Below are 17,529 nucleotides of genomic sequence, written 5' to 3' on the forward strand. Positions count from 1 at the left end.
GAAAACATTTTTAATAAAGAAAAATTGCAATAAAATGAAGTCATTCTCTACCTCACCTACTTTATTCCACAGAAGCTTCATAAATCAGGCACTTAACACCATAGTTATCTATATATTTGAACCACATGTCTAGTATAATTGCATTGATAAATCTACCCCATACAGCTCTATGTCTGTGGCTTCCATCAGTTTATTAAAAAAAATAATGCCTGAAGCCACCACTAGGGGGAACTAAGTTCATAAGAATGTACACAGTTACCATAGACTGCAATAGAATTTGCAACCTATTTGCCTCGAGCTCCCCATAATGGAAGCTGCACGAAAACAGAGTGTTTTCATGTTGGGAACAGAAGGAGTTCAGTGCTGGCTCCCACCTCCCCCTGGGCTCCATAGCAGTTATGTGACCTGCCTCCATTGAAGGTACACCACCGATGACTGCTTTCTTCCAGAAACAGCGTCACAGCTGTCCATAGGTAGTCTCAGTTCCTCTGCAATACCACGCTTAGGAGTGGGGCTGTTTTTGGAACAAAGCTGCCATTTTTTAGTTAATAGAGCTTCAAGAGATTAGAAAAGCATGGCTAATTTCTTCTAGAATGGTCCAGAACATGAAACTTGACCTTATTTACTGGATTGCAATATCAGACTAGAGTGCCACTGTTTCCTTAAGAAAGCAGCCATGATGTTGTAATCTTACACAATCCCTTCAAAAGTAAGAAATAAAGACATCGAAAAACCCTGATACAGTAAAATTTTAGGCTACTTTCACACTCGCGTTTGGTGCGGATCCGTCGTGGATCTGCACAAAACGCATCCGTTCAGAGAATACAACCGCAAGAACGGATCCGTTTGTATTATCTTTAACATTGCCAAAACTGATCCGTCCTGAACACCATTGAAAGTCAATGGAGGACGGATCTGTTTTCTATTGTGCCAGATTGTGTCAGTGAAAACAGATCCGTCCCCATTGACTTACATTGTGTGTCAGGACGGATCCGTTTGGTTCAGTTTCGTCAGACACCAAAACGCTGCAAGCAGTGTCCGCCTCCAGAGCAGAATGGAGACGGAACGAAGCCAAACCGATGCATTCTGAGCGGATCCTTATCCATTCAGAATGCATTAAGGGCAAAACTGATCCGTTTCGGACCGCTTGTGAGAGCCCTGAACGGATCTCACAAACGGAAACCAAACGCCAGTGTGAAAGTAGCCTAAGGTGTTCACGGAGGAGAACTTTATGGGAAACGACAACTGCTCTGCACGTTTCTGACTCTTAAAACAGAAGGCTGTCACTTTTCAACGCCAGTCAGCCAACAACAGGACAGGTATCTATACTACTGCCAGTGGGGACATATGGCTGGAGATGTGAAGCTTGACTGTCCACATCAAGTCTCATCATCACAAGTTTCATTTCTCTAGAAATCGGTGGCACTACGGAGACTTTTTGTACCTCAGACCGTAATTTCTAGTTACTTTCGAGCTGAAGCCAGACATATCCCCTTCTTCCCCGCTGACATTTCATGCTCCGATGCTTGCCCTAAGCTGTTATTGCAGAGCAAGGGCTTTTTTGTTTACATTTTTACACTGCTAGGTGGAGGCTTACGTCACCGCCACTGATGGGCGGGCTTTAGCCCTGCCCTAGCTGTTTTACAGCGCTAAAGCCTGCCCATTAGTGCCGACTCACTGCTAGACGGAAGCCTCCGCCTAGCATTCCCTATGGGGAGCCGGTACATCACCAGATCTCCAGAAAAAGCCCTTGCCCTGCGCGATTTAGTGCACGGCAAGGGAGAGCATCGGAGCCTGACATGTCAGAGGGGCTGAGTGGGGGAGAAGGGGATATTTCCAGGTTCAGCTCTCAACCAGACATCCCCTTTAACCGCTGGATTCATTGGAGTATTAGCCCAGCTCACATAAATGCTATGTGTGAGTAATGGAGAGGGCGATTTTCACAGAATGATAAATAGGATTTATAATCCCTGTATATCAGCTACTATACTGTGCACCAGACCTGTGCTTAGATACAAGCGAGGTTCTGTGCCGCCCTTATTAACTAGGCTGCCGAGAAACATGGGCCAATTAATATGTTCACCGCTCAGGGACTGGAATGTCACTTCTTTGTCACTGCACAAAAAACACTCAATAAGCTCGGTCTCCGAAAAAGAGCTCCAGATTTGCTGCACAGAGTTAAAGGCTATGGACACCCTTGGGAAATTGTTTTTATAATTTCTATTAAATTTTTTATTTTTTTTAATTGGCATTTATTAAACAAACATTTTTAACAGTTTTTTGCTCTACAGCTTTCAATGTCAGTGCATCTGCAGATAGTCGCTTCTCCTACTTGATGGATCCATCAGGGAGCGGCTATGAAGGCGATCTGTTGCCTTTATTTCTGAAATTCTGACAGCACAAACATTCACTAAGGGTGTCTTCACACATGGCAGATTCTGTTGCAGAAAATTTCTGCAACTGAAAAATCATTTTTATTCATTTGAATGGGGTTGTTTTGGCAGGAAGCACATAGAACGGATTTTCATTTGCAGAAATTTAAGGAATTCAGAGATAAAAAAATACATTTTTAGATCAAAAAGTAGAGAGTGTAATAATAATAAAAAATGCTCCAAAAAGGTGTCTATAGCCTTTAAAATTATGAAATTTAAAAAGGGGTTATCCGAGACTGGAAATGCCACCCCATATGCCCGGGCCCCTCATACTGATTTAACTTACCTTGCTCTCCACGTCTCTCCCTGCTGCTCCTCCCCGTGCACGGATGAAAACATCTGGTGTCTGGAAAGAAGGGGGGCAGCAAATTGAAAGCGGTGACGGGGACGAACCTCCCTAGCGTAATCCGCGATGCTAGGGAGGCTCGACCCAGTCACCGCCTGCTATTGGCTGCACCCCCCCCCACCTCCCCATATGGGGGGCGGCATTTCTAGTCTCTGATAACTCTTTAAAGCTATCTGCAGCCACCACTAGAGGGAGCCTACTGACTGTGACGAGGGGGACATCATGTACAAGTAGAGGAAAGAAGGTTTATAAACCAAGGTAGAAGAGGATTCTTTCCTGTAAGAGCAGCGAGACTTTGGATCTCTTTGCCTGAGGAGGTGGTGATGGTGAATTCACTAAACGAGTTCAAGAGGGGCCTGGATGTATTTCTGGAGCGTAATATTATTACGGGTTATAGTTACTAGATTTCTGGAGAAGTATCATTGATGCAGGGAGTTATTTCAGTTAACAGATTTGCAGTGGCGAAGGAATCTTTTTTTCTTCAAAATGAGGAGGATTCTCATCTACCACATCCGTCCAGACTGAATTGGATGGACGCAAGTTTGTTAGACGGTAAACCAAAATACATGGACCCGATTTATCAGGACCAGCATGTGCTACGCCAGTACTGATAAGCCATGCACTTCCAAAAGGAGGTATTAAACTTATGATGAGGTGCCTCCTCCGGCAGTCCGTGCACCAGCCAGAAATCTACTACAGTTCGTAGCTGGCATAGATTTCAGTCATCATCTACTCCACTTTCTGGCAATAAAGGTTGATTAAATGTGTCAGGGCCGTTGGGCTCATCTATGCCCTGCTCTCGTCAGAAACTGATGAAGGCTTTGTAAAAATGCCTGTTTTTAACACCAAATCCTGTGGGATGATAAAGCTCCCCCTATGTTACTTACAACAACATGACCGCATAATCTGCATTGGTGGGAGCATCTCTCTTTCTCCATTACATTATATTATAGGGGTTGTCCAGGCATTTAAATATTAATGACCTATTCTCAGGATAGATCATCAATATCAGATCGGTGGGGGTCAGACGGCCGGTAGCCCTGCGGATCAGCTGTATGAGGAGACGGCGCGCACAGTGCACATGTGCAGTCTCCCTTCCTGTCCGCTGCTGCTGTCCCATAGACATACAACTGACAGCAGGAAGAGAGAGGGGAGGTGGCACATGCACACTGCGCGCGTGGTCTCCTCATACAGCTGATCTGCGGGGGTGCCGGGTATTGGACCCCTGCAGATCTGATATTGTACATTCCTCTCATCTATCCAAGTCCTCTTATCTATTTTCAAGTCATTGTTTCACTGGTGAACATGAAACATTAACCTATGATTTCCAATGGAAGAGGTTACATAATCTCTGTTTGGTCAGTTTTATTGATTTGCTCAACTTGTCAGGAATCGTTGACTCAGGTTGAGATAATACAAGACTATACCATTGGTTATTACTAACCAGTGAAAGGATTTCACGTTTCAAGGACAGAAAGAGGTGAGTAAACTGGTTACGCAAGGCTACATGGCTACCAGCCAAAAATAAGGTTCATTGTACTGACCCGACTAAAGATCAGTCATTTAAATATAAAGAGATTGTGGTCAATATCGACCAAAAGGGATCTTTCAGATGAACGTGTACGGTGCAGAAAACTCGCTCTGTGTGGGAGTGTGATTTCCTATTATGGATACTGCTCCTTTCACATTATAATGATTTATAATGCTGTGCGTCATTGACCGACCTTGCATATACCGAATTGTACCGCTATAATGCTGTCAGTATAATTCAGTATATACAAGGTCGGACAGAGACACACAGCATTATCAATCATTATAATGTTAAAGGAGCAGTGTCCACAATGGGAAATCACACTCCCACACTGGACAAGCTCGTCTGAAAGTGCTCAAAATGGAAGTAGTCTGTCTTCAACTATCCAATTAGAACAATAGGGATTGAGCGTCATAAATGGGTGTATACTACACAGCCATCATCTCACTGTGTCTGACAAACATTTGTGACTATATCAGTTCAGTTTTAGATAATTTTGTACCATATTCAAAGTTTCCCAATTCTTCATGCATCAAATAGGAAATAACTGCCCCCTACATGGACAATCAGGAAGAGAACAAGTTGTCTAATTAGACACAAAAGACATGCTTTACAGTGCAACAGTCCATTTATTTAAAATAGTTTAGGCACAGGAATAATAAACATTTTTGTAATATACTTGATGAGTGTGTTTTTTACTAGAAAACAGGGTGTAAAGAGCCTCCTTAGTAAATCTCTAACTGAGTGTTATTAAGGAGAGTCTGTCTTCAGAGTTCTTCCGAGCGCTGAAGATGGCTGGGGAGCATGCAGAGGGTTCTCAACTTGCCTGTTTTCCTTACATGTCCCGTAACTATTTAGGCCATACGTCCCAACCGTTCCGGACCTCGTGGGACAGTCCCGGATTTCAGTGGCTGTCCTGCGGTCCCGGGGAGGTATGGCCCGCGCTCCGGCAGCGGTCTTTGCTTCCACAGGATGCAGAGACCGCTGCTTGTAATGATGAAGCAGAGACCTGTCCGTCAGCTCCCTGCTCCATCATTCATCCCCCCCTGTCGGCGCTCCACATGGCTGGTCTGGGCAGGGGGTGGGGCCGGACAGCAGCTCCATGTATTTTGCTGCTGGGGAACGAGGTGAAAGGGGTCACAATCCTGGGCATTGCTACCATGATGGAGCACAATGCTGGCATAACTACGGTGGCATAAATCGGGGCATTTATGGGACTGGGTGGGATTTTGGGTGGGGTTAGAGGCGTGGCCTAGTGCTGAAAAAAAAAATTCTGCCACGGTGCGCACCACACATAATGTCCCTCTTTTTTTTTTTTTAAGTTGGCCTATCTGCCTTGCTGCCAGCACTGACTACTGCAGCCTCATCCTCTGCCTATCTTCCTAGCACTAAACACACTGGGAAGATGAGGAGACCAGGGCAGCACTTAGCTCTGGCAGTGAGTATAAAGGGACATGCAGTCGTTCACTTAGTGCCAAGTTCTGCAGCCCAGTCCTCTCCCTAACAGTAAGTGTATTAGGTCTATGTATACTTACCACCAATGCCAAGCGCTGCAGCAGAATCCTCTCCCGACAGCAGGGATCAGCAAACTTCGGCACTCCAGCTGCAGACAAACTACAACTCCCAGTATGCACACTTACTCTGCTGTTTTTGTAACTCCCATAGAAGTGAATGGAGGATTCTGGAAATTGTAGTTTCAGAATAGCTGGAGCGCCAGAGGTTGCTGATCCCTGCCCTACAGTATCTTCCCAGCACTAAAACAGACTGGGGAGATAGGGAGAAGACCAGGGCTGCAGCACTTGAGTATACAGGGACATACAGTAGTGCACTTATGAGGCAGTCACACAACACAAATCCGCAAAAACACAGATACCAGCTGTGTGTATCCCGCATTTTGCAGATCACGACACCCCGCCTTTTGTTAGAAATGCCTATTCTTACCTGCAAAATGGACAAGAATAGGAAGTGTTACATTTTTTGTTGGGGGTCCTCGGAATGGTCCGCATCTATTGCGGCTCCATTGAAATGAATGGGTCTGCAACCAATCTCAAAAATATGCGGATTGGATGAGGACCGAAAATGTGATCGTATAAATAGACCCTTCGGGGGAGGAGGAGAGCTGCAGCACTCAGCATTGATAGTAAGTATACAGAGACACAATGCTGCAGCTCTGGTCTTCGCCCCATCTTCCCAGTGTGTTTAGAGCTGGGTAGATGCTATAGGGAGAGGACTGCAGCATGTAGCATTGGTAGTAAGTATACCTGGACATAGTACACTAATACTGTCAGCGCTAAGAGCTGCAGCCCCAACCGGGAAGATCGGCAGGAGATGTATGCATGTCCCAGTAGACTACTGGTGCCAAGCCCTGCAGCCCCGACCTTCTCCCCATCTTCCCAGGGACTTTAGTGCTGAGACAGGGAAAGGATCAGTGCCTGCAACAAGTCATATAGGCAGGGATTAAGGCACATGTAAGGAGGCAGGCAGAGAAGTCTGCCGTTTTATGCTCCACCGTCCTCTTCAGTGCTTAAGAGGGTTGTCTCATCTGAGACAATGGGGGGGGGGGGTCATATCACCATCTCCTAAACGGAGCGCCAAAAGTGTGCATGTGCAGCCGCCCTCCATTCTTTTCTATGGGGCCACCGTCAATAGCTGAGCACTGGCTCGGCTATTTCCGTTGGGCCCAGAGAAGTGAATGTGAGCAGTGGCCGGTCATGTGCGGTCACTTCTATGGGGAGAGCCCTTCGTGGTGGCCAGACCGGAGTCCTCCAGCCACCACTTTGGCCCGCTCCGTTCTCGATATAGGTGCGGGTCCCATACCTATCAGACAATGAGCAGGCATGTATGTGAATGGGAGAATGGAGAAAGCTGCTGCCAGACTTATCTGGAGGGCAACTCAACTCCAAGAACAAAATTAGTGTACTGCAAATGTCGCCGATACCTGATGTCCGTGCAGCAGCGGCCGGTCCAGTGTCCCAGATGATCATCCCAGATGACATCTTGCCGTCGCTTCTCGTCTTTAACGTGATCACTGGCTTCAGGCGCTGGAGAACGGAAGCCAGTGATCACGCTAAAGACGAGAAGAGACGGCCGGGCGTGAGCGTGATGGAACTGAACTGCCCATGTGCAGTCTGCAAAATGATCGCGCTGTAACAGGCAGCGCACGGCGCATGTGTGAGAAGAGCGCGGTCCCGGCATCACGGCAAGATGTCCATCACAATGTAGAGAGGAGGGGTAAGGGGCGGGCTTATCGTGCCTTGAAGCAAGGAGGCCGGCGCCCACTTGACTTCAAGCCTGACTTGGAGAAGGTGCCAACAGACATTAAAACTGCGATTTTAACAAATATGAGGAGACAGAATGAGTAAAGAAAATCATGATTAGCAACACACTGGGGGATACTTTAAGGTACTGTGGTTGGTTTAATATGTGTTTTCCAGGTGACAGGTTCCCTTTAAAGCCACTTCCTCCCAGTATCTGGTGCATCCGCATGGGAAGGATTACAGCAGGCCAGGTGGGTACGGTGCATGAAATGGAGGAGAAAGTCAGTTAATTTCTCTCCATTTCATGTTCAAACAGTGAATATAAAATAAGGTGGGGGGGATGGGCATAAGGGCCATTTATTAACCGTTGTACAAAGGAAAAGTAAAGCAGTTGGCCATAGCAACCAAATTCCAGCTTTAATTTTTTTCATTGCTGTCAGCAACTGCACCGCTGTTATAATTGGTATCGGTGAGTACTTAAATAAAAGTATCGGTACTCGTACTCTGTCTTAAAAAAATGGTATCGGGACATCCCTAAACAAAATGATCGGGCAGTTGAAATCAACTTACCCAATCCTTATCTCCCCCGACATCTGCCATTGGAGGAGAGTCAATAGGCCCTCAGATAGAGGATAATATACATGTAATGGCCGAGAAACAGGGTTGAAACAAGGAGAATGACTGGATCCCAGACATTAAGAAGGGATCCACATGGCCATATCAGCACTTGTCCCATATTAGACTTTATATTCTTCACTGGGCAGAGGTTGATTTCTGCCCAGTGATTAAGATACTATTTTTAGAATGGGGTTTTGGAGGGAAAATTTCCCGCCGTTTTACTGGACAGAGTGGTCATTCTGCCCAGTGATGGCTTAATTGGCTGATGTTAGGTGCCTGTTATGTTCCAGGGTTTCGGGTAGAGTTACCCAGACCCTGGTAACAGGTGCCCGATTGACGATAGGGTACGGGAGTGAGCTATAATTGTCCTGGCTCCGCTTACCTTTTGTCTGCACCAGCCCGTGGAGCCTGGAACCGTGTGCCCCCGCCCACCCCCCCCGTTATATAATTATAGTCACTGGCTAGTGTGGGTGGTTTTACATAGGTCATCCTGTGTATAGGATGGACTCTGAGGTTATTATTATTATTATGGTTTGAGTCCGAGTTTATGACTAGGCTCTAAAATATGTTATGGTTATATTTATGAGTTAATAAACAGGCCATGGGTTTTTTTCTGCGCTCTCACGTGTTATGTTTTAATTTTATATTTAATGTATAATTTCTGGATGCTTGATGTGTATGGGACATATCTGCTGTATAATTGCCATGTACAGAAAGTATCCAGCACCAATATTCTAAACATATTAATTCAAGTTGTCTAACAACATGGCTCCAGCATATAAACTCCCAATGCCTGCATTTCTTCTCTTTACAATACACTTCCATGTCTAGTATCCATGCTCATAGGGATATACATACCTTAGATGTGCAGTTCCAAGGTACCACTTGGAACCGAACCCAAGTTCAGGAAATGTTTTTTTTTTTTTACAGTAGAAATCATATGAAGTCATTACGCGGTCTCGCGAGACTTCACGAAGTAATAACTTCGGCTGATCGGAGCCAATACATTCGAATACTGTATGGAGCGCTCGCTCCGTACAGTATTGAAACAGTTTTATGCGAATAGACTTTGGATGTTTCATACGAAGTCGATTCGCTCATCCCTAGTTTCTATGTTCGCTGACACGTGCTCAGTTCCAAATACATCAAGAAAGGAAAGTGTAGCTAATAGTCTGGCACTTTGACCATTTCCATCCAAATGCCACATTTTTGAATGGGCATTTGGGAAAGTTCCAGCACTATGAACTAGTTACACAAATATTCTCATATCTGACTCATTCTAAAATAACAAAAAAATATTATGAATTACTAATAGGCCGGTTAAGTTGAACCATATAATTAAATGCACATTTACAGTATGTTCTCCAATATGACTGACCTTTCACCATAATGTGGGGCCTGCGGTCAGCACTTCAGCTTAGCGGAGGGCACCTAGTGTCAGCAATGGCTCCTCAATTCTGTATATACAGTCAATCAATCCTGTTAGATATTCCAAAGCCAAAAGCTTTAACCCTTTCTACCCCGGGTCAGTTTTCACCTTCCTGTCCAGGCCATTTTTGGCAAATTTGCCGTGTCACTTTATGTGATAATAACTTTGGAACACTTTTACTTATCCAAGCCATTCTGAGATTGTTTTCGCGTGACACATTGTACTTCCTGACAGTGGTAAATTTGAGTCAATATATTTCACCTTTATGTATGAAAAAATCCCAAATTTTGAAAAATTAGCAATTTTCTAAATTTCAATGTCTCTGCTTTTCAAACCGAAAGTGATACCTTATAAAATATTTATTACTTAGCATTCCCCATAGGTCTACTTTATGTTGGTATCATTTTGTAAATGTCATTTTATTGAAAAAGAAAAATGAAGATGACATTTCTAAATGTCACTTTTTTGGCAGATTTTCCATTTTAATAAAAAAATTTCTGTAACACAGCAAGGGATAAAAGCCAAACAAACCTCTGTTACATCGATTCTGCAGTTTACAGAAACACCCCACACGTGGTGGTAAACTGATGTAAGGGCACACAGCAGGGCGCAGAAGGAAGGAAGAAGGAGTGCCGCATGGTTTTTGGAAGGCAGATTTTGCTGGACTGATTTTTAGATGTCCCATTTGAAGTGAAAGGGACCTATTTGTGACTAAAGTGACAAAAAAGTGACCCATTTTGGAAACTATGGGATAAGGTGACAGTTTTTATTGATACTATTTTGTGGTACATATGATTTTTGAACACCCTATATTACACTTTTTGTGAGGCAAGGCAACTAGGGATGAGCGAATAGACTTCGGATGCTTCATCCAAAGTTGACTCGCATAAAACTTTGTTGTAATACTGTACGGAGGGGGAGCTCCGTACAGTATTAGAATGTATTTGCTCCAATGAGCCGAAGTTATTACTTCGCAAATTCTCGCGAGACCGTGAATTTACTGTAAAAATAAAGAAAAAAAAACAAAAAAAAAAAAACTTTAAACCGAGCTTGGTTTCGGTTCCAAGGTATCACTTTTAAAGGTGTTTATCTGAAGGGAAAGATTATGTGGTTGTTACGGACACGGCAATACCTAATATGTGTGTGTTTTTTTCTTTTTTTTTTCTATTATAAAACTAGGGTAGAGGGGAGTTTGTTTTTTACTTGAAACAATTTTTTTTTTTATTAAACACTTTTTTTTTTTTTACTTTATTTCTGTCCAACTCTGGGACTTCAACTTTTGGGGGTCTGATCCCCTCTGCAATGCATTAGAATACATCTGTATTGTAATGCATTGCCTGTTAGTGTCTTACACTGTGTAATACACTAACAGGTTACCTAGGAGACCCAGCCTGGGGCTGAATCTTCTAGGCTTCCGTAAAAGAGTATTACACTCACCGGTAATCCGGTTTCCTGGAAGTCTCCATGACACCAAGTCCTGAGATTGACTTCCTTCTGATTGGACAGGAAAAACACAGAGAGGTTAAAACCCCCACCCCCTCCTCACATCACCAGTGTATTTTAACGAAGAACCCCAGGATGAAAGGATAATAGCTAATAGCAGAAAAAAAGGGTGGGATATATGTGGTGTCATGGAGACTTCCAGGAAACCGGATTACCGGTGAGTGTAATACTCTTTTCCCCAGTCGTCTCCATGACACCAAGTCCTGAGACAATATCAAAGATACAATTAGGGGGGGACAACTGCCGACAGGACCTTACGTCCAAATCTTAGGTCGTCATTAGCGGCTACATCTAGTCTGTAGTGCTTAGTGAAAGTATGAACTCTTTTCCATGTTGCTGCCCTGCAAATCTGTTGTAAGGAGGCTGAGGCTTTTTCCGCCCAGGAGGCAGCCATGCCTCTCGTAGAATGTGCTTTTAGGGAAGCAGGGACGTCTTTTCCCTGAGCTTTATATGCTTCGGAGATTGCCATCTTAATCCATCTGGAGATGGAACTTTTTGCCGCTTTCTTCCCTTTGTTAGGACCTGAAAATTGGACAAACAGATTTTTGTCTTTTCTCCAAAGGCTGGTAGCTTCCAGGTACTTTAAGACCGCTCTCCGGACATCTAATGTGTGGTAAGTGATTTCTTGATCGTTTTTCGGATCGTCACAGAACGAGGGGAGAACAATGTCCTGAGACCTATGGAAGGTCGAGACTACCTTGGGGAGGAAAGTCGGATCTAATTTGAAAATTAATTTGTCCTCAAATATTGCAAGGAATGGTTCTTGGATGGACAAGGCCTGCAGCTCACAGACCCTTCTGGCTGAGGTTATTGCCACCAGAAAAATCGTTTTAATGGTAAGCCATCTGATGTGGATAGAGTCCAGAGGTTCGAATGGATCGGAGGTTAGACCCCCTAGTACCGTATTAAGGTTCCATGGTGGCACCATGTTTCTAATTGTAGGTCTGATCCTATCTGCCGCCTTAAGGAATCTGGATATCCAGGGATGTTCCGTTAGCTTGGTATTATATAGTGCTCCTAAAGCCGATACCTGGACCCTAAGGGTATTGGGGGATAGACCTAAATCTAGCCCTTCTTGAAGAAAATCCAGGATTAGTGAGATGTTGGCTCTAAACTGGTTGAAGGAGGTCCCAGACCAATCAGCAAATTTCTTCCATATTTTTTGGTACTTGTCGTTGGTACTCTGTTTCCTGCTAAGGAGTAAGGTGTTCACTACTTTTTTTGATAGACCAAAGTTTAATAAGTTGGATTCTTCAGAATCCAGGCTGTTAACTTTAGTATTTTCAGGTCTGGGTGAGAAATGGGCCCCTGACTTACAAGGTCCGGCCTCTGAGGTAGAAGGAGAGGAGCTTCCACGCTGAGGGCTTTCAAGAGGGAGAACCAACTTCTCTTGGGCCAGAAGGGGGTTATCAGGATTAGTGTACACTTTTCTTTTAGGAACTTCCGTAACACTCTGGGGATAAGCGGAAATGGGGGGAAGGCGTAGACTAAGTTTGTTGTCCAACTCTGGTTGAGGGCGTCTACTGCCCGAGGATGATCCCTGGGGTTGAGGGAGAAGAACTGGTTTAGCTGATGATTTCTCCTGGATGCAAACAGGTCTATCGTCGGCCTGCCCCATTTCTTTGTGATTAAATGGAAGGCTTCTGGAGCTAACATCCATTCCCCTGGGTCTAGTCTGTGCCGGCTTAGGTAATCGGCCTGAATGTTTAAAACTCCCTTCAAATGAACCGCTGAAAGAGATTGAATGTTGCCTTCTGCCCAGGAAAAGATTTTGTTTGCCAGGTTCTGTAGCGGGCGATGCCTTGTGCCTCCCTGGTGTTGGATAAAGGCCACGGCTGTAGCGTTGTCCGAGTAGACTAGGACGTGACGACCCTTTGCCAGCTGACTTGTGTGTTTCAGTGCTTCCCACACTGCCCTCAGCTCCTTGAAATTTGAGGATTGCTGGCTCACGTAATTCCCCCATGTTCCCTGGTAGGAGTTCCCCTGGACGACCGCTCCCCACCCGTGGAGGCTGGCATCTGTTGTGATGACTAGAGGGAGATCTTGTGCCCAGAAAATCCCGTTTTCTAGGTTCGAATTGCTGAGCCACCAAGTTAGTGATTTTTTGGTCTCTGCATCTAAGAATATTTTCCTCTCTAGGGTTAATTGCGATCTGTTCCATTTGTCTAAGATGAATTTCTGGAGTGGTCTTAGATGGAACTGTGCCCAGGCAACTGCTGGAATGCAAGCGGACAGACTCCCTAGTACCTTCATGGCCTGTCTTATTGAACAGAATTTCTCCTTCTTGAACTTCCTCAAAGCTGTCTGAAGTTTTACTATCTTTTGAGGTGGTAGAAAGGATCTTTGGGAGACTGTGTCTAGAGTAATGCCCAGAAAAACTTTCCGTTTGGATGGGATTAAATCCGATTTTTTCCAATTGATGAGCCAACCTAGGCTCTGTAGATGATCCAGGACTAACCCGAGATGGATTCCCATGGTCTCTATGTTGTCCGCCACTACCAGTAGGTCGTCCAGATAGGGGATCACACAAATTGCCTTTTCTCTCAAGGTTGTCAAGGCTTCCGCCATTATTTTGGTAAAAACCCTTGGGGCAGAAGAGATCCCGAAGGGGAGACACCTGAACTGGAAATGCTGAATGTTTCCCTCCAATTCTATTGCGAACCTTAGGAATTCCCTTGATGACCTGTGAATTGGGACGTGATAATAGGCGTCGCTTAAATCTATTGTGGCCATCACTGCATCCTTTTTTAAGAGTTTCACTGCTGACTTCAGGGTCTCCATTTTGAATTTTTGATATCTTACGTATTTGTTTAGATGTTTCAGATTTATAATTACCCTGGATTTCCCGTTTGGTTTCTTTATAATGAAGAGACGGGAATAGAATCCCAGTCCTGTCTGATTTTTCGGGACGGGCTCTATGGCGTCCAAGGTTAATAGGTTTTTTATGTAGTTTTTTAAGGTCGCAGTTTGAGATGGGGGAAGGGTAGTGATCACATATTTCTGTGGAGGGGAAGAGAGAAGATCTATCAGATAACCCTCTTGTATAATACTTAAGATCCACCGGCTGTTTGTTACATGCTCCCAAGATCTTAGAAAGGAGCTGAGTCTTCCCCCCACTGGTATGGCGTCATTGTTTGTTGTTGGATGAGGAGGCTTCGGCCCGATTTGGGTTGAAGAGGAAGCTTCTCCCCCTGCCTCCCTTCGCATAGCTCCACCTCCCAGTCTTCCCTTTATCTTTTTTATTTTCGGGTTGAAAAAAATCGGTCACGAAAGGGCTGCCTTTTTTGTTTATATCTTTCCTCTGGAAACCCTCTTTTTTTATTTGTCGCGTTGTCTAGGATTTTATCTAGATCTTCTCCGAAAACGTACTGACCGTGGAAGGGGAGTGCGATTAATTTATTTTTAGATGTGATATCTCCTGACCACGCTTTAAGCCATAGTGCCCTTCTCGCTGTATTTGAGAGAACAGCTGTACGGGCGGACAGTTTAACTGATTCAGCAGCTGCGTCTGCTAGAAAGGAGGTTGCCATCTTTAATAGAGGCAAGCTCTCTAGAATTTGATCCCGTGGTGTCTTATTGACCAGATGTATCTCTAGCTGGTCTAGCCAAAGGTTCAGTGTTCTGGCCACACATGTGGAGGCAACGCCCGGTTTGAGAAGGGCCGCCGTAGTCTCCCAGGTCTTTCGCAAGAGACTCTCCGCTTTCCTGTCTAGAGGATCTTTCAATTGTGCTGAGTCTTCAAACGGTAGGGCCGTATGTTTTGCTACCTTGGCCACTGGCGCGTCTACTTTGGGAATGGTCTCCCAATCCGTACAGTCCTCTTGGCTAAAGGGGTAGCGCCTCTTAATTCCTCTTGGGATAAAGGATCCTTTATCCGGTTTTTCCCATTCAGACCTAATTAATTTTTGGACACTATCAGGGACTGGAAAAACGGCCTTCTTCCTTTCACCTAGACCCCCAAAAATTTCTTGCTGGGTAGACCTAGGGGTTTTAGGCATCTCCATCTGAATGGTGGCCCTGATGGCCCTGATAAGTTCATCAATATCTTCAGGATTGAACAGGAAGCGCTTATATTCGCCCTCTTCATCTGAAGATGCCGGGTGTTTTTGGACAGATTCGGAGTCTGAGACCGCCAGCCCCTCAGAGTCGGAATCCAGGATAAGTGATTTAACACTACGGGCGTCCTGAGTGGGGGGAACTTTGGGGGGAGTAGGTTCTCTGGTAGTTAAGGCTAGCTGAACCTCTTCTTTTACCACTTTTCTAATGTCTTCAATTAGACTAGAAGACTCAGACTTGATGACACTGGCAGTACATTCTTTACACAGGGGCTTGGATCCAGTGTTAGACAATCTTTTGCAGCAAATACCACATTTTCTAGTTTTTTTGGCTGCAGAAGCCGAATCCTTTTCTCCCTGAAATGGTAAGGGAGGAAAGGATGAGCAGACTGAACCCACCATACAAGGCATGTACCTGAGAACAGGTTACTCACTGTCCCAGGGTTTGATGCAGGCTCGGTTCCAGAGCCCGGCGTGAGGGGGGTGCTCATCTTGACTCCCGACCGCTTCAGAGATGCTTCACCAAAATATGTGAGCCGCGCTATGCAGGGCGCCGTTACACAGGTCCTGAGCGTTTTTATAGTGTCTCCATGTGCTTCTCATGCTGCAGGACCTGTGGCGCATGTTGATGACGTCAGCGCGCTTAGCTCCGCCCCCGGCGTCTGACGTCATCCGCCTGCCGGCCGGAAGGGACACATCACAGTGCCGATCCGCCGTGTTCCTCCTTCCCTCTGCATCAAGCCCTCCGGGACCGCCGCAGAGGGAATCTTCGCAGGGGCACTACCTATGTGCCCGAGCCCAGGCCTAACCAAACGGAGGAGGGAGAGCTGCACTGCAGATCCGACCTCGGCCCAGATGAAAAAAATAACTCCAGGTGAGCCCAAACGAGCTCCGTGCACCTCTCCTGCTTCCTATCCTGATGGGACAGGAAAAACACTGGTGATGTGAGGAGGGGGTGGGGGTTTTAACCTCTCTGTGTTTTTCCTGTCCAATCAGAAGGAAGTCAATCTCAGGACTTGGTGTCATGGAGACGACTGGGGAAAAGGCAGGTCCCGATGCCTGCTGCCTTCTCACCCATCGGGTCCCCTTCACCGCAGCATGGGGACCCGATGGAGATCATCACCCACGGCATAGAAAGGGTTAATCCACAGGCATCAGCTTTTACAGAGATGCAGTTGGGTACAGCAGGGGTGTCTTTAACATGGGGCAAAAGGGGCAGCTGCTCCGGGCCCAGTTGCTCCTGGGGGGCCCAAAGCAGCTGCCTCTTGAGCCCTCTGGCCACTGGTGACGTGGGGGGCGGCGGCAGGGCACAGGGAGATGAGCGCTTCCATTGTGGAAGCGCTCATCTCCATAGTCATCTGTATCGCCGTCCTCAGAACAGCAATACAGATGGAAGTGCTGCGGAGGGGCAGGGGAGGGAGAGGCGTCTCCCTTCCCCGTTCCTCTGATATAGGCTGCAGGCCTAGTGAATTATTCCTATTGGTGGGACTTGTGGGAACACTATTACTGTGGGGGGCACCCTGGCACAGTATCAGCTTACCACAATTATTTTTGGGGGACGTTAGGTTTACACTACTAGTGTCAGGGGCACTATTTGCTGGGTGCAGTTATTTTAGGGCACTGTGTGCCAATAATTATTTATTGAAGGGCACTATCTGCATGGTACTACTATTATCAGGAGGTTTATCTGTTTCTGCAGTTTAGTATTGGGGATCACAGCGGCACAGTATTGGGGGTGGTAGGATGATGGAAAAGTAGTAAACTAAGATTTTATTTGTCAAACTGGAGACGAGAAATGGCTGCAAAATTGTGGTCTGGTCTGAAAGGAGAAGATGAGGAAAGAACATCTACATCAAAGAGACGTCACTGGATATAAGAGGTATGTGGCGCTGTATTACCCTGTATGTAGGGGTGGGTGGAGGGGTTGGTAGTACAGTACTATCTGCTAACTGTAAAAAAAAAAAAAAGTAATCTGCAAAATACTATATTTGTGTCAAAAGTTGTGCTTCTTTTTCTTTTTTTTTTTAGAATAATGATACAGCCGTTTTATTTGATACTTTTGTGCTGATTCTTTTTCCCCCTCTATATTAAAAGGGACACTATAGTCACCAGAACCACAACAGCTAAACGTAGTAGTTCTGGTGTCTATATCATGTCTCTGCAAGCTTTTTAATGTAAACACTGCCTTTTCAGAAAAAAAGGCAGTATTTACATTACTGCCAAGGAACATCTCTAGTGGGCACTCATCATTATTAAAGTTTACTACTCTATGAGGTGTGTGGATTTTTTTGTGTGCTGTGTGTGTTGTGGTGGAGGGCGTGATTGCATGCTAGGGTGTGGGAAGGCGGGATCCAGGGG

General features: G+C 45.4%; 2 protein-coding genes across 2 annotated transcripts in view; both read right to left on the reverse strand.

The window, feature by feature from the left end:
• The window catches only part of TMEM51 (transmembrane protein 51), a 92,896-nt gene that overhangs the window by 49,032 nt on the left and 26,335 nt on the right, over positions 1-17,529 (reverse strand). The gene's annotated exons all lie outside the window — the stretch shown is intronic.
• Positions 14,356-16,030, reverse strand: LOC120993290 (lamina-associated polypeptide 2, isoforms alpha/zeta-like). The gene is made up of 2 exons (XM_040421850.1): positions 15,606-16,030; positions 14,356-15,528 (listed from the first exon to the last, which is right to left on the reverse strand). The coding sequence occupies exons 1-2, from the start codon at positions 15,660-15,662 to the stop codon at positions 14,356-14,358; spliced, it is 1,230 nt and encodes a 409-aa protein (XP_040277784.1). The 5' UTR covers positions 15,663-16,030.

This window comes from Bufo bufo, chromosome 1, assembly GCF_905171765.1.
Source record: "Bufo bufo chromosome 1, aBufBuf1.1, whole genome shotgun sequence".
Lineage (NCBI taxonomy): Eukaryota > Metazoa > Chordata > Amphibia > Anura > Bufonidae > Bufo > Bufo bufo.

Excerpts from the sequence above, each read along its gene's own strand:
- LOC120993290 (XM_040421850.1), bottom strand. The coding sequence starts at position 15,662 with ATGAGCACCCCCCTCACGCCGGGCTCTGGAACCGAGCCTGCATCAAAC. Across the intron at positions 15,529-15,605 it reads CTGCATCAAACCCTGGGACA|GGAGAAAAGGATTCGGCTTC; the intron begins GTGAGTAACCTG and ends TTACCATTTCAG.